The sequence below is a fragment of the Miniopterus natalensis genome, chromosome 11, assembly GCF_054644295.1.
Source record: "Miniopterus natalensis isolate mMinNat1 chromosome 11, mMinNat1.hap1, whole genome shotgun sequence".
NCBI lineage: Eukaryota > Metazoa > Chordata > Mammalia > Chiroptera > Miniopteridae > Miniopterus > Miniopterus natalensis.
This window is the reverse complement of record NC_142091.1, coordinates 43,033,048-43,057,202: the sequence shown is the minus strand read 5'-3', so window position 1 is coordinate 43,057,202 and position 24,155 is coordinate 43,033,048. Positions and strand designations below refer to the sequence as shown.

The 24,155-nt window shown below is 44.6% G+C and overlaps 1 protein-coding gene across 1 annotated transcript in view; it reads right to left on the bottom strand.

The window, feature by feature from the left end:
• Positions 1-840: 840 nt before the first annotated feature.
• The window catches only part of SYT9 (synaptotagmin 9), a 109,576-nt gene continuing 86,261 nt past the window's right edge, over positions 841-24,155 (bottom strand). The window contains exons 4-8 of the mRNA XM_087822266.1: positions 9,607-9,727; positions 7,989-8,160; positions 5,732-5,861; positions 1,238-1,271; positions 841-908 (exon numbers count right to left, since the gene is read on the bottom strand). Of these exons, the coding sequence (XP_087678392.1) occupies positions 841-908; positions 1,238-1,271; positions 5,732-5,861; positions 7,989-8,160; positions 9,607-9,727 (525 nt within the window). The remainder of the gene's footprint in view (positions 909-1,237; positions 1,272-5,731; positions 5,862-7,988; positions 8,161-9,606; positions 9,728-24,155) is intronic.

Here is a 24,155-nt window from a genome sequence, read left to right as displayed (position 1 = left end):
GAACCAGGGGAGCAGATGACCTCTTCTCACGCCCTTCTCCTAACTGCAAAAAAGGTCACTCAAGCTTGGAGCTTACTGAGGGAATCTCCATCTGGAGAGCCCACTGCAAATTCAATCTCAGTATCTTTTACATCACCCCAAACTGACCTCTACTTTGAACTCCACTGAATGGGGAATTGTGGAGCTTTAGAACCAAAGGAACCCAACTACTTTCACTATATGTCTCTTTCATTCATTCATCAAATACTAATTCAATCTATGTAATAGGGATAGTATTTCCATTCCCTGTAAATCATGCTGTTCCATGCAATTAATCAATGCCATATATTCCAGCACATCAAAGGCAAATAACATACGGTCAGTGATCAGCTAGACCCTCATGAACCTCATGAAGCAAGAGCCAGGCCTTGTCCAAAAAGAGATGCATCTAAATTCCAAATGTTCCCTTTATTTTTATTTATTTTTTAATATATTTTTGTTGACTTCAGAGAGAGAGGAAGGGAGAGGGAGGGAGAGAAACATCAATGATGAGTCACTGATCGGCTGCCTCCTGCACGCCCCCTGCTGGGAATGGAGCCCACAACCCGGGCATGTGCCCTGACCGGGAATCCAACCTTGATCTCCTGCATCCTAGGTCAATGCTCAACCGCTGAGCCACGCTGGCGAGGCCAAATGTTCCCTTTAGATGTTGAGAGGAGCCCTTGGATCTCTGAGCATAAGGCATAGGTAGAGAGGGGTCATGCTATGGATATAAATAAAGTTTCCGTCAGCAGGGAGGAGGAAGTAGAGAGCCCTTGGTGGAGAGACAAGGAAAAGAGGCTCTGATGTGAGGTCCTGGCTTCACCCCTCGGGCTTGAAACCCTGAGTTTCAGGTGGATCGAGGAGGAAGCTGAAGGCAGATGTGGCCCCTGGGCGAACATGAAGCTAGAGGACCAATGTAGAACTGGCTACTCAAGGGCATTACGAGGGCGCCCGTAATGGCAGGTGTGGGAGGACCTGGTTAGCCTGGGGACATGTAGGAAAGGCTGAGCTTGGAGAGAGAAAGACTTGTCCACACCTGGCCAGCCCTGAGCGGGACTCTGCGGTTTAGATTCTTGCACCTTGGCTGGTCAGGGCAATGCTGTTCATCTTCACTGTAAATTCTGAGCAGAGCCTCTGTCTTCTGTCTCTCAGAAAAGTAAAATCTGATTTAACCAAACGGTATGTGTGTCTGGTCTTCCCGTCAAACCAGGTTTACAACGTGTTAATGGAGAGAGTGTATATAGATAGCACTCCACATGGAAGCAATGAAAGCCTGGAACTGTCTCTATGATCTCTCCAGAGACCATGAGGAAGGTCAGCTCCACATCCAGGAGGTGGGTGAGGTGCTGGGATATAGCCAGGCCAATACTACCTTCTCTTGGGTATACAGCGGGGGGCGGGCGGGGACTGGGGTGGGAGCCCCGAGGGTTCTGTCATCTCCCGAGGCCCCATAGAGGGGATGTTCCTGTCCCTGGGTCCCAGGCAGCCTTTTCTGGGGGAGTCTGCCAGCTTCCTAAGCCTTTGACATCTGGCAGTAAAGGGAATGACTGGCTGACCTTTGAGTATGCGGTGAAGCCATCCAGAATCCCCAGGAGAGAAACGGATTTCTGAACTCACTGGCTTTGAAGACTCCATCTGCCACCTGCCCTGGCAAGGTCAGGGCATGCTGGATGCAGCCCCGAGCGGCAGCCAGATCTCTGCAGGCTCAGGGTTCAGTCCTAACCTGGCCCCTCAGTCCCCAGCAGTGAAGAGCTTCTGCCATGCCAGCCTCCCTTCACACGAAATCCTAACGATCCCATATTCTCTCTTTCCCGTTTCTCTCATTCAAACACACATGCTAATGTACACACACACACAAGAGAACTGGGACTTCATTACTGTTTTTGTTTTGTAACAGAAATTTAAAGGAAGCAGGTATAACAGCAACTTATCCTTAAGGCCGAGGAAAACAGAAGGAGCAGAACTGATACATGTGCATCTACGTCCAGCAGGGCTGCAAATGACCCCTTCCCCCGTCCTGAGGTAATGGCTCACGGGTGCAGGGGATGGACATTCCCAGCCTCCCTGTGATCCTCTATGACACACGATGGATGATATTTCTTTGTGTGACAGTCACATGAGGACACACAGCAGTCACTCGGAATGTGGGACATACATGATAATGACTATAACTGAGGCCTTTACTGAGCAGCTATTATGTGCCAGCTGCTGTGCTTCACATATATTAGATGGTTTAATCCTTACCACCACCCTGTGAGACAGGTGCTGTGACGGCCACTTTACAGAGGAGGAAACTCAGATTCAGAGAGGGGAAAACAACTTGCGAGTGGCGGCACAAGGACCTGAACCTGGGTCCACCCACTCCGGAGTGAGAGCTTCCTCCCGCCCGCCTGTGGCCTTCTCCAGCCTCTCGGCTGTTAGCGAAGGGCAGTGACCTCCCCCAGACTGCTTTTCATCTCCTCTGGTACCAGTGCCCCACTTCTGTTCGCTGCACATTTATCTTTAAAAAGAAAAGTACTGCTTCCCCTCTGAGGCTGCATCTGGAGTTCTGGGCACACACTTCAAAGGAGACAGGAAGCCACAGGGCAGGGCCCGCCTCCCCTGGTTCACCCTTCGTGGAAGGGGCACGGCCGTTTCATTTCCTAAGTTCTGCTGCAAGGGTTGAGAATGACCATTGTATTAGCTGAAGTTATTCCAGCTGCTGGAACAACCGACTTCTAAGATTCAGTGGTTTAACCCTAAAGACATTTATTTCTCACTTACATAGCTGTCAAACACAGATTTGCAAAAAGCCAGGTGCTTAGGATTCAGGAATATCTCCCAGGTGACCAAAGTCACACAGTGCCTTTTCCTTGGCAGAGAAGGAAGCCTCTAAGGTCCGTTGTCTACAGGCCCCATTGTGTACTCGCACCACCCAGGGTTACTCCCTCGCAAGGTCATGAGAAAGAACTGCTCGTACCCGGGGTCGGGGCTCATGCCTCAGCCCCACACTGCGCTCCTCGTCTCATCCCGATCCTTTCCTGCGTCCTGTGTCGTGAGAAGCACGGAGCTCTGACGCTGTTTCACACGCCAGATTACAAATAAGAACTGAAGTCAGCGGTGACTTACAAGGGTGCAAAATGTCTATTACAACTTCTCTAACGGCCACTGCTAGCGACAGGCACAGGCGACTTAAGGAGCCCACAGACAGACGGATGCCTTTGAGACCCGCACCAGGAGCTGAGGGAGTGAGGTGCGGTCCAGTCAGCACAGCCCTCCAGCCACTTCTCCAGCTTTAGAGGGCCCGTGGGTCTTCCTTAGGGATTAATTTTGAGTCCAGGAAAGAAAGAGTCTTGGTTTTGATGGCCCAGGGGCAGAGGGGTCCTCAGGGACCTGCAAATTGGAGGCCCAAGGCTTCTCCTGATACCCTGAAGCTTAGCATCAATCCATAAACCCTGTCCTGCTCTTCTCCCTCTGGCACCATCTGCAACAAAGGAAGACTGTCCCTTTGTCCCCAGGCCAGACAGGGGTCGCTGTACAGCTGCCTGGATGTTTACTGCCACCAGACTAACCTGTCAATGGCAGCAGAGCCCACACTGAGCGAGGCTCTGGGGCTGGCCTCTCAGGATGGCTTTGCAGGGGGCACAGCTGTGTGCAGCGGGAGGCTAAGAGAAAAGCTCTCGGCCTGAAATCCAGACTCCCTGGTGTCCCCGTTCCCACGGGCTCGGTTCCCTTCACTTACCAGGAGCAGGAGGAAGAAATGCTCCGTGGACTATTACCTCTAAGCATGACAACACGCTCCTGCTTCGTGCTCTGTAGCACTGGGTGTGGATGACAATGATTACAAATGTGCACTTTTAAAAATATATATATATTTTATTGATTTCAGAGAGAGGAAGGGAGAGAACGAGAGAGAGAGAAACATCAACGATGCGAGTCATTGATCGGCTGCCTCCTGCACGCCCCCTAATGGGGATCGAGCCCCCAACTGGGGCAAGCGCCCTGACCCGGGAATCGAACCTTGATCTCTTGGATCCTAGGTCGATGTTCAACCACCGAGCCACGCCTGCCAGGCACAGACGTGCACTTTAAAGACTAGTTTACTCACCACAGTCTGTCTCTCTTATGGTGTATACGCTCTTCAAGGGAAGGAAGGGATGGTTTCTTATTCACATCTACTTTCTGTACCTAATATGGCATTTGACCCTCAGAAATGTTACCTAGTGGATGCAATTTATTTTTGAGAGAATGAGTTAGTAAGTAAATAAGAGTGTGAGTCAGTGAGCAAAGATGAGTGGGAGGAGAATGCATGAGAAGGAAACGACGGGGAGTGAGAGAATGAATGAGAGTATGAGAGGCAGAATGACTGTCCATTGCCTCCAGGTATCCACCACCCTCTTCTTCCTTGTAAGAAATTTTTACCCTAGTTTTTAATTGGGCACATTTTCACAAAACAAAAAGAATACATTTCCCACACATGTCTATGTGACTAAGTTTATTGTCAGTACCAGTGTTGCATGAGACGTCAAGGAAAATCCTTGAAAAGGAATGTGTGCGCTTTTGGGCACCTTTCTATGGCTTATAAGATATGTGATGGTTAGACCTTAGCAGCCATGTTGTGCAATGAGGTGACCTCAAACAACAGAAAACAACAACCCACACTAGGTCAGTGAGGTAGAAACACAGAAGTCTAGGTCTCTGTTGATCATGGAACCACTATAATAATCTAGGCTTCCTTCCTCTGACCTTTATTATGTAAGACAGAAATAAATTTTCATTTCAACTGTTGTTTTGTGGTTTATTGTTTTTTATATTTTTATCATATGCAGTTGAATCGGATACTAACCAACTTGTCCAGAATCACTCATTCATACTAGAGTCAGTCTAGGCCTCCTCTCTCCTAGTCTCAAGTTCTTTCTGACACCAGGCGTAAGTCACTATATATGATAGCCCGAAAATGCCACACTCACCCAGATCCTGCAGGTGTCCTTCAAATGTCAACCCAAAGCAAGTATCAGAGAATCCTGACCTTTTTTTAACCCTCACCCAAGGACATTTTTCATTGAATTTTAGAGAGAGGGGAAGGATGGGGGAGACAGAGAAAGAGAGAGAGAGAGAAACATTGATTGGTTGCTCCCCACACACGCCCCAAACAAAGTGGAGATCAAATCTGCAACCTAGGCAAATGCTTTGATGGGGAACTAAACCCACAACCTTTTGGTGTATAAGACGATATTCCTACAACTGAGCCACACTGGCCAGGGCTGGAATCTTGACCTATTTATTTATTTATTTATTTTAAAAAATATTTTTCCTGATTTCAGAGAGAGAGGAAGGGAGAGGGAGAGAGAGACAGAAACATCAGTGATGAGAGCATCATTGAATGGCTGCCTCCTACATGCCCTCTGCTGGGGATCGAGCCCGAAACCCGGGCACATGCCCTGACCTGAAATCCAACCGCAATCTCCTGGATCATAGGTCGATGCTCAGTCGCTGAGCCATGCTGGCCAGGCTGGAATCTTGACCTTTTTAAAGGACAGTCAATGTGAAGGATGATCCCTTACCTTGGCTCAAAACCCACCAGGCAGGTGGAGATCACAGACTGAACCTCAGATTGAATGTAGTTCCTAACAGCCCAGGAAATATACACTCACATTTTTGGTGGCTCCTCCACCTCAACATTCAAGCATTTATTCTTCCATGAATTGGAGTATGTTGGGGTGGGTCTTACCTCCACCAGGGAATGCCAGTGTGCAATGGGCTTCCGAGGATATGACAACATTTCACTCCAGTGGTCTCTGCCCAGCCTCTCAGCTTTGTTGCCTACTTGACACACGCCGATGATCTCATTGTGACCTATACTGTGAAAATGGCCCACAATAGTTTTTTCTTAAAATTTTGGTATGCAAGAAAAATAACTACTCAATTAAACCAATAAAGGAGCTGGGGAGGGGTGATTCTTTTCATTCCCTAACTTAAAACTAGATGGAAAGTTTAACAGAGACTAAGACTTGGGATCCAATATTGTACTCGGTGGCATGGAGAGGAAGAGCAGAGCGTGGCCCTCACACACCTAGGGTTTGTAACACGGAAGTGTCACATGGTATGACTTGGCTTGTTCCCAAGAACCCTATGGTTGAAGAGCTCCCTGATGCATGCTAAGGATGACACCTCTGTTTGGTTTTGGAACTAGGTTGACCTTCAGGCCTCCAAATCCATGTAATGAAAGGGGGCCACCTGAATAGAGTTTCTTGCAATAACAGTTGCTCAGATTCCTGCAAGAGGCAACCAAGTACCCATCGGGGGCAGCTCTTTGTCTGGGGCCATAGTCTTGAGCTCACAAAGAGGGCAGAGCTGAGGAAGCTCCTGGGTCTTCTTGCTCCCCCTCTCTTTAGAGAACATGTTTTCTCATGCTCTTTCCTCCTTCCTTCCAAACCCAGCTTTTTCTCTTTGACCCAATTTGATTTCCCTACTGTAAAAAAAATCCTTAGCTCCTTTAACTTTAGGGCTAATACTTCTGAAACATTCCCTAGTTAGGTCCCTCCCTTGGCCCATTTTTTTTCCTTAGCAGGTTTTGGCGAGAGATCCTTTGTACAAATAGAATGACATGGCTATCCTTTAACTCTCTGGGATCCAAACACGCAGACTTTCCTTCCTTTTTCTTCCTGCAAAGATGACTGTTTTCCCTTCTGTTTGGGTAGGAAGTAAGGGGGAAACAAGCTGGGGAAGGGTACTCGAGTCTATGGTGATTAAAATCAGTTGGAAAAAAAAATCAGTTGCATGCAGAAGCTCCATGAATTCTGCCATGGATTTTTCCAGGCCAGATTCATGAGTTTACTGAGAATTAAAATGAAGCAGAGCTCACATAATCAGATTTGTCGATGTGGGAAACTTGGCAATAGCTTGAAAAATGCTGGCCTAGCTTTCTATAGTTGGTGGGCAATGTCCCCTCCCATGGCCTGACACTACTGGTGCTGTATGTCGTTCAGAGGAGACAGAAAGAGGTCTCCTGCCCAGTATGGGCTCTCACACCCATGGCAACTCAGCCACCCATGGGCCTGGGGCTGGAAGATGGTTATGCTTCCCCCAGGCATCTGCTGGAAAGAGTGTTCAGGGCACTGGAGCTGCTTTGTTGACATTGCAGAGGTATGTGGAAAAATTTCTAGCTACAAATAATATTTGGAAGATTATATTAGAAGTCAGAATGATTTTTTTCATAATTGTACCCAGACCACGTGGGAGGTTTCCAATTAAAAAGAGACTTTTCATTTCATTCTAATGACTGGTTTAACATATATAATTCCCTGTTGGTACTTTCTTTGCATATTAAAGTGACTGTTTTTCCAATCTGTCCTTTAAATACACAATTGGCTACAATGTAGGCTATAAATATCTCTTCTGTGCTGTATTAATTAGAAAGTCGAGCATCTTATACATTTTAATGTACCCTGTCATCCATAGTGATTCTAGCATTTTCAGGAGAATATTTCTGTGTTTGCTTTCAGACTTAAGTGGATGGAAATGATCTTTATTAAACATGCTAGGAGAAGGGGAAAAAATAACAAAGTTATATGCTTGGAAATGTTGATGGTCAGGCTAAAGCAATTACTTTGCTGGTTTGAGTAGACCCTTCCCCTGAAGGCCAGGCAGGGCTGCCAAGAGAAGACTTAGACTTGTGGGGCCAGAGTTCTCCAAGCTGGGGTTCTTGGGAGGGGGTGTTGGTGTAGAGAGGGGAAGAGGTGGGGGGAGAGGAGGGTGCAGAAGGAGAAAGAGATTTAAAAGGGGGAGGAAAGCCTGGGAGAGCTAAGGGGCCCTGTCGTAACCCGACTCAACAGCGCGGTTTGGATCCCTTGTCAATCAGCTTTCCATGTGCCGCTCATTCGTATCACTTCCTGCTGCTGGGACACCGGCTAAGAATGGTGGCTGCCCGCCCCTCCCCTTGCCCTGGACACAGGGGACCTGCCCTGAAAGAGCTGCAGGCATCTCACCGGTCATAGTCCATGACCGCTATGGACAAGTGGATTTGGTCAATGTTCTCAGGAGGGACGTCAAAGACTATGGCTTCGTTGTAAACAGGGTTCAGGGTGTTCCTCTTGGTGGACGTTTTCCTCTTCTTCAGCCGCCTGCCGTCGCACATCATTGAGACCTTCACGTAGGGATCTGTGGGGACGGCGAGAAGCAGGGGAGCCGTGAGGACACGTGCAGGCTTAGGCCGGCGGCCCCACCATCGCGGGGTTTCACGGGCCGTGTGTGCGGAACTGCTCCTGCCTGTCGGCTGCAGTCTGAGGAGTTTCATTAATACGATGCCTGGGCAGTGACTAGAGTTAGCAGAATTAAGTCATTCATTCACGAAAAAGCACAGGACACTGTCTCCTCAAAATGCGTGGAATTTAAAAATAGTGTGAAAAAAATCTGTTACCAAATTGGAAACAGTTCCAGCTAGAATTCCGACCGGCCTGGCTGGGACAGGGAGAGAAACCCAAAGGCACCTTCAAGGCCTGGAGAGCCAGCTGCAGGCCCGACTCTGGGCCACTACTGGCAATGTTTTCCTAAACATCTGGTCTTTGGGAAAGGGAGGAGCTGAATTCCCTGAGGACAGGCGGAGTTTCAGGGGTCGGTTTCCAAGGTGCAGGGGCCTTGAGCCCCTGAAGCTGCCTGCAGCCAGGTTGCTAAGGGGGAAGCAGTTTAGCATGTCATGGAGAGAAAGGAGCAGGCTTGCTTGTGGTGTGACGCTGGGATGGGGTGACAGGTGACAAGGCTGGTCTCTGCTTCAGGGAGGCTTTCCTGGTTCCACCTCACTGCCCTACTGCTCAGTGGGGAGCTCTTCTCTCTTCACCTGCATAACAATACACTGTCTAGGAGGGACCTAGAGGGCCAGAAGGGAACAAGTCTTTTTTCTGCTTGGAAAAACCCTGGAAGACTGGAAGCAGAATATACTGCATCTGATGTCCTTTATTTCAGTGACCAACAGCTGGTAGACTGGGTATTTTAGGACCACATTTCGGGAGCCCCTGCAGAAGTTGCTCGTGAATCTGTATGTTAGGAACTGCAGTTCGGGGCTTTTTTTTTAGGGTTTAGAATTTAAGGTATATATTTGATTCACTGGAAAAACAAAACTCCATAGTTTGCTAATGAGCCTTTTATAAGGATAGAGGGTTCTTCGATCTTCAGTAAACCTGAGATGGTAACTGCTTATATCTGAGGAAAGACTTGATTAGATAAGCTGTATCACCATATGTAAATTGTGGGCCCAGTTCACAATTATGGTGACGAAGACTTAAGAAAGAATAATAATGCTGATAGCTAATAATAGGCTATATCTAGTACGCACCAGGCATGTTCTTATGGCTTTATATGTATTAACTCATTTAATCTTATAACAACCCAATGAGCCAGTTACTGTTATTATCCTCTTTTCCAGATGGGGAATCTGACACCCAGAGAGGTTAAGTGACTTGCCCAAGGTCACACAGCGATTAGGTCCAGGACAGGGATTAAACCTAGATAGTTTGGTTCCAGGGTCCATGTGTTTATCACTCTACCAGAAACTTCATAAGGTCCTACAACAGAACCACATGAGAAAGTCTGAATCAGACAGTGTCCCACCTGATGCTCCCGTTATGTCCATGGCCTTTAGATTCCTTGCTTTTATAACGGTGATGGTCAGCCTGCCAGCCGTTGGAAGATAGCAGAGGGAAAACATCAGCTCTCCCAGGTCCACGTTGTCCTGTTGAGAGAGCACACGCTGAAGCGTTAGGGAGCATCTCCAGCCTGGCGTGCAGAGGGTCGGCCGCAGGGCAGCGCAGGAAGGGTGAGCACTGCCCCCTCCGCTCATCTCCTGAATCCCGGTGCCTCTCGCCTGCAGCCAGTCACCTGGAGAAGAATGAACGCCTGCACTTTGGGAGCCCCTCAGCCTAAGGAAGCCCAGCCCATCCTCAGATGGCAAAGCTGTGGAGGCCATCCAGGGCCTCTGTCACCCTCTATCCAGACGCTTGCAGTCCTCCAGCCTCACACAAGTCCCCGTGGCCCAGAGCAGAAGCCCCCACAGCCTTAACTATTCCAAACAGAGTCCCCTTGTGGGTCCACTCATATCCCCGTCACAGTCTACACAGAGCCCCCAGGATGACATACACAAAGAGGTACTGAGGTACTGTGCGGCCCCCACAGCAGCCTGCATAGACATGCTCCGCACAGCCCCAGGCCATCTCTCAAACAGGTCCCCACACAGCTCCTCGGAGGCTCTCCCGCCCTGTTTCCCACATGGCCTCCCCCACAGTTCTTTCCACCAGCCCCACATAGGCCCATAAAGTCCTCCAAATAGTCACTATCTATATGCACACTTGCCCTACACAGGCCCCCCAAGTTTGCCACAATACCCCTCCTAAGCTCTTGCAAACACCCCATGCCCCAAAACACACACACACACACACACACACACACACACACACTCACACACACACTCACACACTCACACCCATACACACATGCACCTCTACCCGCCAGAGCACTGCACACAATCTGGTCTCACACAACCTCTGCAGACCAGCACACGGCTCCACCGGACCCTGGAAACGCCTTGTCCTCACATGGCTCTGGACAAGGACCCTTCAGAAGCACGAGAGCAGCACCTAGAAACCCCGCACATCACAGCCCTGGACATACCCAGCCTTAGACAGAGCCCCGTGCAGTCTCCATGCAGGGCGAGATGGCTGGGCCCCAGGCCCCAAGGCCCTACCGCCCACCCCTGGGGACTCCCACATCGCTGCAGAGCTTGCCTTCTCTTGATGTGTCTCTAAGGAGCCCCCATTTCCCTCTGTTGGGGAAGACATCTCGGGCAGTACACAGCCATTCAAGTAAGTCAGAGGACATGCTTCCCTTTCTCCTTTTTATCCCAGAAAGAGTGTAACCAGAAAGGAAAATAACGAAGCCAATTTATTTAGCTTCAATTTCTGTGATACCTGAGGTTATCAAGCTGGTGAGTGTCTAATTAATAAAGTTGCATTCTGACAATGCTCTGGGGATCCGGTTTTTGTCCCCGACTTCCACAGCCTCCCCTCCCCTTCGCATTCTCCAATGATGCTTCTATTTTTAGAAGCACAGACTCAGCTCTGGAAGGTCACCTCGCCCAGCCTCCCTGCCTTGACCACTCTGGTGGCGGATGAGGTGGGGGGAATCTGTTTGGTCCCTAAGGCGGATGGATTGCTCTGTATCTTCGGCATCACCTGCCTCTTGTAAACAAATGATCTCACCTCACAGGACAGGCTCTCTGGTTCCTGGAACCCTGACCTCAAAAGACCTGGGTGGCTGGGCCTTTCCCTCTGGGGTGGAGGTGACAGGGAAAGATGAGACTTCTACAGGATGGGGGTGTCACATGGGCAGGTGCTGGACTGCTTTGCACCACTGGGTTCCATACTGCAGGGGGGGTGTCTGTCTCACTGAAGAGGGAGAATCCGACCCAGAGTCTGCTGTGGCAGGAGAAAGACAAGCAACGGCCGGCCCCACAAATTATCTTTTCCCTTCCTCACCCCCTGGCCTATTCCTCGGCCCTCTGTCTGCCTTAAGTAGAAAGGGCCAGACACCTGTTCTCCCCTCACAGGGCTCTGCTGCACCCAGCTCACTCCTTCTCTCCTCTCATCCTGCCCAGAAAATCTTGTATGGACGAATTAAAACAGGAGTGACCAAAATCACTCCATGAAGCTTCATCACCACCAATCTTTTCAGCATACAATTCCCGAGGGCAAAAGCTCTGTAGGGTTTGAGGTGTGACATCCTCAAGGCCAATGCACGGAATTGAATGTGGTGTGTCAGGTTGCTTTTGTACTAAGTACATTTTTTTCCAACATATAGCCCATTCACAAATATTTATATTATATGACTGTTGGCTCATGAGTTAAAAGAAAAAAAATCAGAAGTTCAGACTTGGTGATGCTTCAGAATGTGAACTAGGGTTAGTAACCACATTTGTACTTAAAAAACAACCCGGCAAATTAAAGAAATAGTTATCAAAGAGAAAATGCTTGCTTTGATTTCCAGAATGTGAACTAGGGCTAGTATCCACATTTGTACTTAAAAAAAATCAACAACCCGGCAAATTAAAGAAATAGTTATCAAAGAGAAAATGCTTGCTTTGATTTCCAAGTGCTTTAAAGATAAATCATTTAAAAATTTCTATGCTATGAGAATAAAAATGATAAAATTCAAACACAGAAATTTTTAAGTAAGATATCTCCTCTTCTTATGTACATACCACCTATGTCACGCTTTTTCCCAGGGTAACACCATGAATTATCATCCATATTTTTCTTTCCATCCACTCACCCATCCACCCATCCCCTCACTTATTCTTTTAACATTTGCTGTGGTCGTGGTTGCCGAGCATTGCTTTGTGCCAGGTGCTGGGGGCTGCATTTGCAGCAGTGAAAAACACATGGTCCCCTCACAAGAGATGGGATTGCTGGGACATGGAACAGGAGTTGATGGCACCTAATGCTAACTCTGCTTTCTCCCCATCTGATGCTTAATTTGAGGTCAAGAGCCTGTAGAGTTTTTTCTTGATGTGCTGTAGAATTGTGCACCTGAAACCTGTATAATTTTGTTAACTACTGTCACCCCAATAAATTCAATATAAAGAAAAAAGAAGAACCCGTAGATCCTGATATTTGTAAATGTTCCCTTAAACCAGTGGTTAGCAACCAGGACCAATTTTGCTTCCCCTGGGGACATTTGCTACTACCTGGAGAAAATTTTAATTTTCATAACTGGGGAGGTGGGTGTCTTACTGACATCTAGTGGGTCGAGTCCCGGGATGCTGCTAAACATCCTGTAATGCATAGGACAGCCCTTCCTTCCAGAGAATTATCTGGCCCAAAATGTCAATAGTCTGCAAAGTTGAGAAACAGCATTATACAGAAGTGCTTATATTGTTAGTAAAAAAAATTTTCCGGAATGCTGATAAAAGTCAAGCATAAAAGGGTGGGGAGTATATGGCTTCTTTTCAGCTTGACAGGAACCATATAGCAGAAGTTTCACTCATGGCTGAGTGCCCTGGGCGGGGGTACAAGGGGAAGGAAAATGTCATACAGAGATATGCTTCATTTGCTCTTGCTTTGAGTGGCCAAGTTCAGTGTTGTTGGCAAGATACATTGGGGATTTACAGCAAGTGTGTGTGAATTCTCTACCTGCCAATTTGTAAACTCTTTCTGTGATATGTTTGCCTGTAATGGTCTATGACAGCTCTAGTTTTTGTCTAACTAGTACACTTTTGCATTCCTCTTGCTGGATTCTTCTGGTGAGCTCTTTCTCAATTCCATGAAGTTTTAGAAGGGCTGCTGCAGAAATTCAGGCTTATCCAAATATTCATGTCACAGTCTACTGTTGTCTGTTTAGGGATGAGTTATGTAACCCAAGCAGGGGAGCTTAGAGTCCTCTCTGAGATTGGAAAATCAATATTGAGAAATTCTCATTCTACTGGGGTTATTCACTGGGAGGACAGGAAACTAGAACTGTTGTTAAGGTTCTTGTGCTATATATAGTACAAGTAGTATAATATAACTTTAAGTTAGGTTGAAGGATGATACTTGCAAACCATATAGCTAATAAAGGACTTCCATTCAGAATACATAAAAAACTCCTACAACTCAGAGAAACAACCTAACAAAAATATGGGCAGAAGATATGAACAGTCATTTCATCAAAATTATACTAAGCCTTAGTGAGATATCACTACACACTCACTAGAAGAGTTAAAATGAAAGAGTGTTGCCCAAGATGCCAAGCAACTGATTCTCTGATAAGCTGCTGCTGAAATGGCAAAATGTTAAAACCATTTTAGAAAAACAGTTTGGCAATTTCCCTTAAAGCTACACATACTTGCCAAATGATCCAGAAATCTCACATCTAGTTATTTACCTAGTGAAATAAAATCACACATCCACCCAGAGACTTGTATGCAATTGTTCTGAGCCCAAACTGAAAAGAAACCCAAATGTAGCATCAAATGGGGAATGGCCAAACAAAATGGGGCATATGCATACAATGAAATACTACTGGCAACCAAATGAAACAAACTGCCAATACAAGAAAGAGCAAGAATAATCTCAAAAGCATTGCGCTGAGTGAAAGAAGTCACACACAAAAGACAACACATTGTATGAAATTCTAGGTAAAGCAAAATTACAGTGACAGGAAGTGATCAGTGGGTGCTAAGAACCAGGGCTGGGAGAGAAGGTTGACTGCAAAGGGGCACTGGGAAACTTTTGGGGATGACAGATATATTCTGTGTCATGGTTATAGTTGTGGCTATATGACTACACATGTGACAAAACTTATACACTTAAAATTGGTTAATTTTCATTTTATGCAAAATAATAATGGGGATTTAAAAATTCTGAGAAGACAGGTTTTGCAGAGGACTATATTTTTGTTTTCTAGTGTTATTGCCTTGAGTTCAGAATTATCCTAGCCTGCCTTATACCATTCATTTGTGCTCAAATGTATCTGAAAATAATGAGTATTCTCTATTTGTAGGGGACAAATTTTTATGTCTATTAAATCAGCTTGTAAATTTTGTATCCAAATCTTATTCTTCCTAGAATTTAATTTATTATGCTTTTGTCTTTTAAAATGTGGTTTCTTACTATTCCATGATGTTTCACAGCCAAATTATTAACAAACATTTAAACTATGGTTAAAATGTTCTCATTTCTTGGCTCACTGTAGTTTCCTAAAACCCACATCATCCCTGCATTTTAGATACAATTTTCATTTTGCTTGAGTATGTCCTTGAGTATCTTTTTTCCCAGTGAGGGTTCACAGGTAGTTAAAACAATCTTTATTGCACTCTAATTCTTAAAAGAAAGTTGGCACGGCATGGAATTTAGGTTGAAATAATTTTATCTTAGAATCATTTTATTCTGTCACAATGTCTCCTAGTACTTCCAGCTGGGGTGTTTAATGCCATTCCTTTGTAGAATTTTTCTCTCTCAAGGAGGTTTTAAGATTGTTTCTTTGTACTTCTACTTTGTAGTTGTACCTTCTGAAATTTCCTCCGAAGGTATTTAGATATCTTGTTCTCACTGATGTTGTTTGGTCAAATTCTTTCTCTTGCTTTAATCTTTTTTCCCCCAGCGATCAGTTGATCTATTTATTTTGGACCTTCTCTTTCATGATGTTGGTTTTCCTCTGATTCTAGGCCACCCCTAATTGTCTATATTTATAACTGAAGGTGTTATCGCTGGAAATGGAGTTCTTGGGGTGCTGTGAGGAAAAGAATTTCCTGAGGCACCCACGGGAGGATGAGGTTTTGTGGAAAGCTTTATTGATGATGTAAAATTAAGGGGGTTCCCCTCCAAGGTGCCATCTCTGTCCGTCTTGCCATGGAAGAAGTCCATTCTTGTCCTCAGCAGGGCCAGAATTAAGGCCACTGCCCAGAACTTCTGCTCTATATTAAAGGCCAGTCCAGACCAGCATCCTGCATGTGGAATCTGCATAGCCATGGGCCATGAGGCTGCTTAAGGCCACATGGCTATGGAGAGGAGTGTGCAGGAGAGTGTGGGCCATGGAGCAATAGAGAACAAGAGCAGAGCAAGAGCACAAGAGCAAGAGAAAAAAGGGAACTCTTTGTCTGGGGATTTTAACTTTCCAAGATTTTGAGTGCTTGCAGTGGCTCTATCCTCCTAGCCAATGATCTTTATCCCAGGCTAGAATGACAGAGAAGCACCTTCCCTACATCACCCCACTTCACTGTACAACTTTATGCCCACATATTTTAAAAAATAGACAAAATGGATGAATTTTTCATAACATAAAACTTATAAAATCAATATAAGAAGAATTAAAGGCTGAATTCTATGGCTCATTAAAAAACTGAATCTGTAATGACACACCTCACCATAAAGAAAATTTCAGGCCCAGTTGGGTACACTGGTGAATTCTATTAAATACTTAGGTTAGAAGTGAAGCCAGTATCATACAAACACTTTCAGAAAAGAAAAAATAGGGAATATTCCCAAATTCATTTTTTGAAGCCATCCCATTATATTTAGGGTACTAAAATCTGAGATGGACATTACAAGAAAGGAAAAATTATAGACCAATTATATTTCAACTGAGATTAAAAAATTAAACAAAATGTTAGAAAACTAAATGCAGAAAAACATGAAAATGATAATATATTACTGACAGATGTGTTTTATCTCAAGGTTACAAGGTTGGCTTAGCATATAAAAATTTGAAAACATAATTGTCTATAATAAAAAAATAAAGAGAAAATCATATAATTAAATGAATGTAGAAAAATATGATAAAAATCAAGCATTTATTTATGTTAAAAGCTTTTAAAAAACCAGGTATGGAAGAGGTATTTGCTTATCTGATGGAGGGAATCTAAAAAGAAGGCTAACTTGATGGTGTACTTAATGGTGAAATGTGGAAAGCTTCTCAATTAATGTTAGAAACAAGACATATTACTACTTCTATTCTACATTGTATGTGAGGTCCTAGCTAGTGAAACAAGGCATAAAAAGAAATCAAGGGTGTAAAGTGTTGAATAAAAAATTCATTGTCATTGTTAGATGATATGATGTGTAAAGAAATAAAAAAATTCTACAAATAAATTATTGGAATTAATAAGCATGTTTATTGATGATTTATGGATTGATGAATATGGGATCAATGAATAAAAATAAATTTCACTTTTACATACCAGGTAAAAAAAGGTAAAAGTTAAAAATAGAATAAAAACTCACTTAAAATAGAATCAAAAGCATCAATTATCTTGGAATAAATTTACCCAAAAATGTTCAATATTTCTTTACAGAAAAAAATGAAGCATTATTGAATAAAGTTAAGGAAGGTCTACATAAATAAGGAGATATACTATGTTCATAGAATGGAAGGCTCAATATTACAAAGATATTCTTCGAACCTATATACAGGCTAAATTCCAATCACATTACAACTTGACAAATTGATTCTAAATTTTATTTGGACATGCAAAGTGCCAAGAACAGTCAAGATTCTCTTGAAGAAGAATAAATTGGGAGACCTTACTTTACTGGATAGGAAGACTTAGTAGAATGCTGTGGACTAGAATCCAGAATGGACTGGACTAGTGTGGCATTTGTGCAGGGCAAACAGACCAATGGAGCTGTATGCAGATCTCAGAAATGGACTCATATGTGTATGAATGTTTGTCTTCCACACTGGTTCTCTTCATCTGCCTCTCCGTGGCACTCCCTGCTTTGTGCTCTAAAAGGCTGTCCTCTACAGAAAGAAATGAAACCTGATGTATTTACTAAGAGACTTAACCATCGGACAAAGTTTGGGATGAATTAATGATAGCTGCACGGACATCCACTCCCACACATGGCAAATAAAACCAAGGTAATTCATAAAATTAATTATACATAAACATGTATGTAACACACATGTATAATGAAATGGAGAGGGGAGGGAAAAAGTAGAGAAGGGGTCTAAGCAGTGTTGAGGGGTTAAATAAACTGTTAAAGGGAAGGCCTCACAAGAGAGTGGCTTTTGAGCAAGGGCCTGGAGAAATGAGGCGAGGAGGCTGGTTATGCAGCTAACCGGGGAAGATTCCACACAGACCAAGGAGCAAGGGCATGTGCCTGAGGCGGGAGGGAGCTGCTGCGTCTGGGGAAGGGAGAAGAGAGTGAGAAAGGCGAGGGGAAAGATGATGGGGTGAGAGGCCAGGCCACGTAGGCTGTCGAGAGGACTCTGGCTTCTGCTTGGAGTGGGAATGGAAGCCATTGAAAGGAGTGAAGTAGAAAAGTAGCACATTGTGACTTTATTTGAATAGGGTCACCCGGGCTGTTCTGCTGAGAACAGTCTGAGGCGACAAGGAAGAAGCAGAGCCATCGGTTAGGAAATTGTGGCAACGAACCTGGTGAAAGGTGATGTGACTTGGTCTAGAGAAAGCAGGAGAGATAGTGAGAAGTCATCAAATTTTGAAGATAAAATAGGATTTTCTATTAAATTAAATGACAGAGAGGAGTCAAGGAAGATTCCCGTATTTTTGGCCTGAGTTAATGGAAAGGTAGAGTTGCCAGTGACCCTCATTTCTAAATGGAAAGGAGGAAAGACATTGGGCTGTGGAGAGCTCAGGAACTCAGCTGTGCGCCTGCTGAATGTGACAGCCACATGGGGAAGTGACCGATAGCCAATTAGATATGAGAACAGAGATCAGCAGAAAGAGCCACGCTAAAGATACAAACACCAACTCGGGGGGGAGAGACAATGTAATCACAGCACACTACACGGTTCAGCTCTAAACAAAGTTTACACAATAATGGCATAGACATCAATCGCTATCTCCACAAATTTATGATACAACTATTTTGAGACGATGGGGGAAGGAAGTGTGTGTAGTGAACTTATGAGCGAAATCCTCATCTTCCATAATAAAATTGAATACAAGTCTAAAACTCAAAATAAAATAAAGTATTTAAAAATATATATGGGGGTTTCTTTGGCTATATACCCAGAAGTGGAATTGCTGCGTCATAAAGCAGTTTCATTTATTTTTTGATGGAACCTTCATACTGTTTTCCATAGTGGCTACACCCATTCCCACCAACAGTGCACAAGTTTAAAAGAAACAGTTCAAGTAGTAGAAAGTATTTGCTTCTGATGCGTGGGAACTGAGGTTGAGGGTATACAGCTGAGGAAGATGATTTGATTGGTTTTTAAGACCCTGAAGCCTGAACATAAAGTGCAACTGATCGGAAGCTCCTCACTATTATGCAACTTTAGATAAGCTACATAATTTCTCAGTTTCTCTGTTCTGTGTTTTGTTTCCTCATTTGGAAACTTGAAATAATATCTAAAGCACAGGGTTATTAAAAAGGTTAAACGAGAAGACATAGGTATGCAGTAACTACCGAATATTTGCGGTAACTATTATACTAACGCATTTGGTTACATGTTTCTCAGTCCCACTGGTCTGTGTACTCTTCGAGGCCGAGTCCTGCTATCCACCTCTTCCAGTGGCTGACACTTAGGAATAGCTCGGTAAACATTTTTTGAGTTAAGGAATTGATGCACAAGTGAAGGGGGATTGCCAGGGTCCCGGATATTTGCAGCAGCCTCAGTAGCCCAGCTCCCTGGGGTCTTCGGGTCAAATTTCCAGTGAGCCACCACGCAATGGGCCATCTGGTCACTACCACCCCCACTCTTCCCCAGTGGCCGAGTCACTGAGAAATCCTGTTGTTACAGAGTCTCTTTCAAAAGCAAAGCCCTGTGAGATACAGCAGCAAGAAACCATTATTTAGCAAGTGGAGAGGAAGTGCTAGTTGCGATCTTTCTCTCAAGTGTCGTTGATCCTCACCTGTAATAATCACACCGATGGCCCACACTTGGCCTACCTGGAATATGGACGCTGTTAATGATCTGATCATGCTATTTTCTCAGTAACTCCAACTGCATTCCTGATACTCGCCCCAGACATGACAAAATTGGCAAAAACACCCCTTTTCAGTGACAGAGCCTTCCAGTAATTATCATGCACTGTTAAAGTAACTGTTGATTGCACTTTATTTATAGATATTAACATGATTAATTGCATTGGAAGTGTTCCTGGAGGATGACACTTTCTGAGCTGGAGCTGGGGCACAAGTGAACCCAGCAGCCTTACAGGGGCCTTTTCCTTTTCTGAGTTTCTCCCTCAAATGATTCTGGGTCTGATTCCACAGGACTGGCCTACATTAGACAGTAGTCACTGTGACTAATGATATGTTTGTCTGGGAAAGGGCAGGAGAATAACATCACGTATGTGTAAGGCACACTATGGCTGACCAAAAACATTCACGTCACTATCTTATCAGGTCTTATCCAGCTCCCTGGCTTAAAACACCACTTATGTATGGATGGCTCCAACATTTATATCTCCATCCCAGTCTCTTCCCTGCATTAGAGACTCCCACGTCCAAACTGTCTAACAGGCATTTCAATCTTAATATGTCAAATATGAAGCTGATTCCATCCGCTCCCCCACCCTTTCTACCCAAGTCTTCTTCATCTCAGTTTGATAATAACATCCTGCCAAAGGCCAAAGCTCAAAATCTGGTAACCATCATATCTCCACCCCTCCTCATCTCTCACACTTCCACATCTGCAAATCGTGTTATTTCTCTCTCCAGAAATATCTAGAGTCTGTCCAAATTTCTTCTTCTCTATAGTGCTACCCTATTCCAAAATACCCTATTCCTCTTTCACATGAACGACTGCAGAACAGCTAAGGCAAAGGAGACGTGAGTCCATGAGGCAGACGACTGCTATGATGTGCTCATTACACATGATTCTATATGGCTCACAGCTGCTGCAGAGAGAAGGAAGCCTCTTTCGGTTGCTTGCATATCCTCACGCCTATACCACCGCAGGACTCTGAGCATGGGATGCCCAGTGGGCCAGTGCACTGTAAGTACTCAGAGAGAGCTTCAGAAAAGGACTGATTCCACGGTGGAGAGGATATGACACTCCCTCAAAGGCATCTAGAGCCCAACTCGGTGGCTGGAGAGCTCCTCTCACATCTCCACCCACTCGGAAAGCCAGCTGTATCTTAGAGCTGTGATGGCAGGAGGACAGAGAACCATAACACAAAGAAGAATGTAAGAAGAAGAATGATAAATCGCACCGAGGGCTTGCTAGGTGCTCAGCTTCTCTCAGTACTGCAGGGTAAAGGCAGAGCTTGGAGACTGGCTTATGCCTCATAGGAACTGACCGTCTAGGGCGACAGGCACAGCTTCACCGACAGGCGGTGGTCAGGACCCTACCTGGCAGAGAAGGAGACCATAGGCCCAGATAAAGAGCTGAGCCTCTTCCTGGGAAATCATGTTCAGTGCTCTTCTCAGACATGGTATCAGGATTGGTTATTTTAAAAGTATGGTTTCGGAGGTCCTAAAACAAATCAGTGAGTCTTCATGGCTTCATTAAAAACAGGTGATACTAGACTAACACAACTTCCTATTTTGATTTGGGCTCTTTGACTCACACATCAGGGCACAGTAAGTGTGGACCTCAGCACAATATCTGACCACTTGTAGAGGATCTGGGTAAACACGCTGAATGGTAGTTAAATAAGGTGAATTCATATCCAGTTGGACAACCAAACTAAAGGGTGGTTAGGTACTATGCAGTTCTGTAATTTACCAATAATTTAGAAGAAGACATAAAATTTGAGTATGACATAAAAGGCACAGTAAGTACACTGGAGCTCAGAATCATAAAAATCCTGATAGGAAGGTGAACTGGATAAAGCCTAACAATATATATTTATCAAGATAAGTTACTTGAGGGCCTAAAAAATATGATGCAACCTCTTAAGTAGATGCAACCTAATGCATATGAAAGTAAAAGGATTTATGGTTCAATCTTATTTTGAATTAAAATGTGATACAACCAGAAACTAATTTTGCTGTAAGTTGCATCAATAGAGGTGCAGTCTAGAGAGGGAAGGTGTACAGCAGCCACAACACACCCAAAACATGAATCCTGCCCCAGGCATCCTCATTTTAGAGACATGTAATCAGCTGGGAGATGGTGAGACAACCACCACAGGAGAGGTGCAGGATTAGCGAGGAGCAGTGAAGAACTATAAAGCTTTATGGAAAAGATTCAAGAAAGACAAGATTCTTGTCAGCACATATTTGAAGTGGAGTGACACAGAGGAGAAACTAAACTTGTTCTCAACAGTTCCAAGGACTAGAACTAGACCCAACAAGTGGAAGCTGCGGGAAGATTTAGAATAGTCTTTCTCTATCACAGTCCCAAACCAGTGTTTGTCTCTAAAGGTGTTAAGTTCCCCATCCCATCTGTTTGGCAGGTTTTTCTGCTTTAGAGAAGAATTGAGTATAAAGTAATTGGTTGAACCAACATAAAGCTTGTCCCAGCCCTGAAATCCTGCAATTTCCTGACCTCAGATATTAACTTGTGGGCAGGAGGAGAAAAAGTTTGGAGCAAGATAGTTGTGTTATCAGAAATGTGATTAAGGAAATAGGATTTGCTGGACTGTGCAACTGTATTTCAGGGGAAGATGTGGAGACTGGGAGGTCAGAAATAACGAGGGCTATGGACATAATGCTTAATTCAGCATCCTAGGACCATGTATACTTTAAAAGGGGGCATAGGAAAAAGGAGGTGAATTCCCAGTCTTGGTTTCCTTCACACAGAAATTTTGAGTATTGAAGTCTTCCCGAACCTTCTTATTCTTTCTTAACATGCTTCCCTAATAGAGAAATTGAGATGCACACATGACTTTTTTTATGCTCCTATTGTCCCTACATCTAGAGAGAGTCCTTGGTGAAAACAAAGTTAAAGGCCTACAGAAAATGCTTTAATATTTAATTTGAATGTAAATAATCTATCCTGAAAAGACTTTTTATAGAGCCACCAATTCTCAATAGGAAGAAAAACAGAAGTAATTGGAAGTGAAAATTTGTTCTTAAAGGACAAATACCATTTGGCAATGTCAGAGTGTCTTAGAACCTTGGGCATTGTCTGCTGGCTCTGACTGCTACCTCGTGTTTCACTGACGTGAAGAAAGGAAAACATTAAAATGAGTTGGGAATGATTATGAATTCACCCTTTATCCTAAGCATCATTGTCATCCTGAAAATTTTCCATCAAAACAAAGGATTCACATAGTTTATGAGAGGGAAGGGATGAAATTCTCTAGCAAAGCTGTCTTCCAAAGAGAAACATGGCAGTAAGTGAACTAAACTAACACACTCAGTGCTCTGAACAATCAATCATAAAGGAAAACACGGTATTTTTATTTGACCATGGATGGAGATCTGCTCCAAAGATAATCATAGGACATAGGTGTTTTAACCTTTTTTTGTTTGTTTTAAATATGTCTTTATTGACTTCAGAGAGAGAAAAGAAGAGAGAGATAGAAACATCAATGATGAGAGAGTCATTGATCGGCGGCCTCCTGCACGCTCCCTGCTGGAGATCAAACCCACAACCAGGCATGTGCTCCGACCGGGAATCGAACCTCGATCTCCTGAAACATAGGTTGATGCTCAACCACTGGGCAACACCAGCCGGGGAGTGTTTTAACCTTTCACTGGGGACAAGCACTAGGCTTCCCACCTCTCTTCTGTCCCTGTCAACTGTTCCTCCATCCCTATTACTACTTAACTCTTAGAACTTAGTAGTACGTGAGTCACCAGGTCATTTCATTCAGCCTCCAAAATGCACCTTGCTTACAACTCTTCCTCCGCGCCCTTTGCATCGGTGGCTGAAAGATTACTGGGGGCAATGCTACCTCTTCTAATCCACCCTCCATAGAGACACAGAGCTGATCATCTCACTCCCTGCTTAAATCCTTCAACAGATCCTGGATGCTCTTAGGTTAAATGGGAACCTCTTAGCATCTCCTATAAGATGACTTCTCCGACTGTTCTCCTAATGTGTCCTTTTATTTCTCTAACACGTTTAATTTTCCAGTCAGTCGGAACTATTTTTAACTCCCCACAAATGCCTTACCCGTCTATTCCTTTACGTGCTGTTTCTTCTTCCTGAACAACTCTGCTCACTTCTCTGTTGGCAAAATGTTCTTTCGTATCTTTAAAGATCCAGCTTGCAAGTTATTCTCTCTGTGCAACCTTCAGGTCTCCCTGAGCCCGTGCTCTCTGCACGGACACCCCAAGGCCATATTTTTATTACCACAAGAAATCAGAGACATTTGTGTTAGACTGTGAGATGCTGAAGGCAGGAGCTGAATCTTCTTCCTTTTGGAACTCTTATCCAGGGCCCTGGCATTTTACAAAGGAGAATCCAGGGTCAGAGAGGTTGAGCAACCTGCCCAAGGTCACACAGCTAGTTAGTGCTGAAGTCACACCCCAACCAGGCAGCCTGACTGCAAAGCCTATAGCACTCCCAAGTGGGAAGCCCTAGCATAGCCCAAGAGGATCTTAGGGGGTGGTTGAGGGGAAGGTGGCCAATTTTCCCTTTTTGTGTGTGGTGGAGACTTGAGGAAGCTTGGAGGAGCTGAACTGGGAACTAAAAGTCTCCATACTCTTCCCTTTAACACACAATGTTTCCACCTTCAGGGCTGACCTTCTCGCACCTTTTATCTGCTCCAGTTGCTTTTGCCTTTGCAGCTAGTGGGAAAAAGAAAAAAAGAGAGAGAGAGAGGA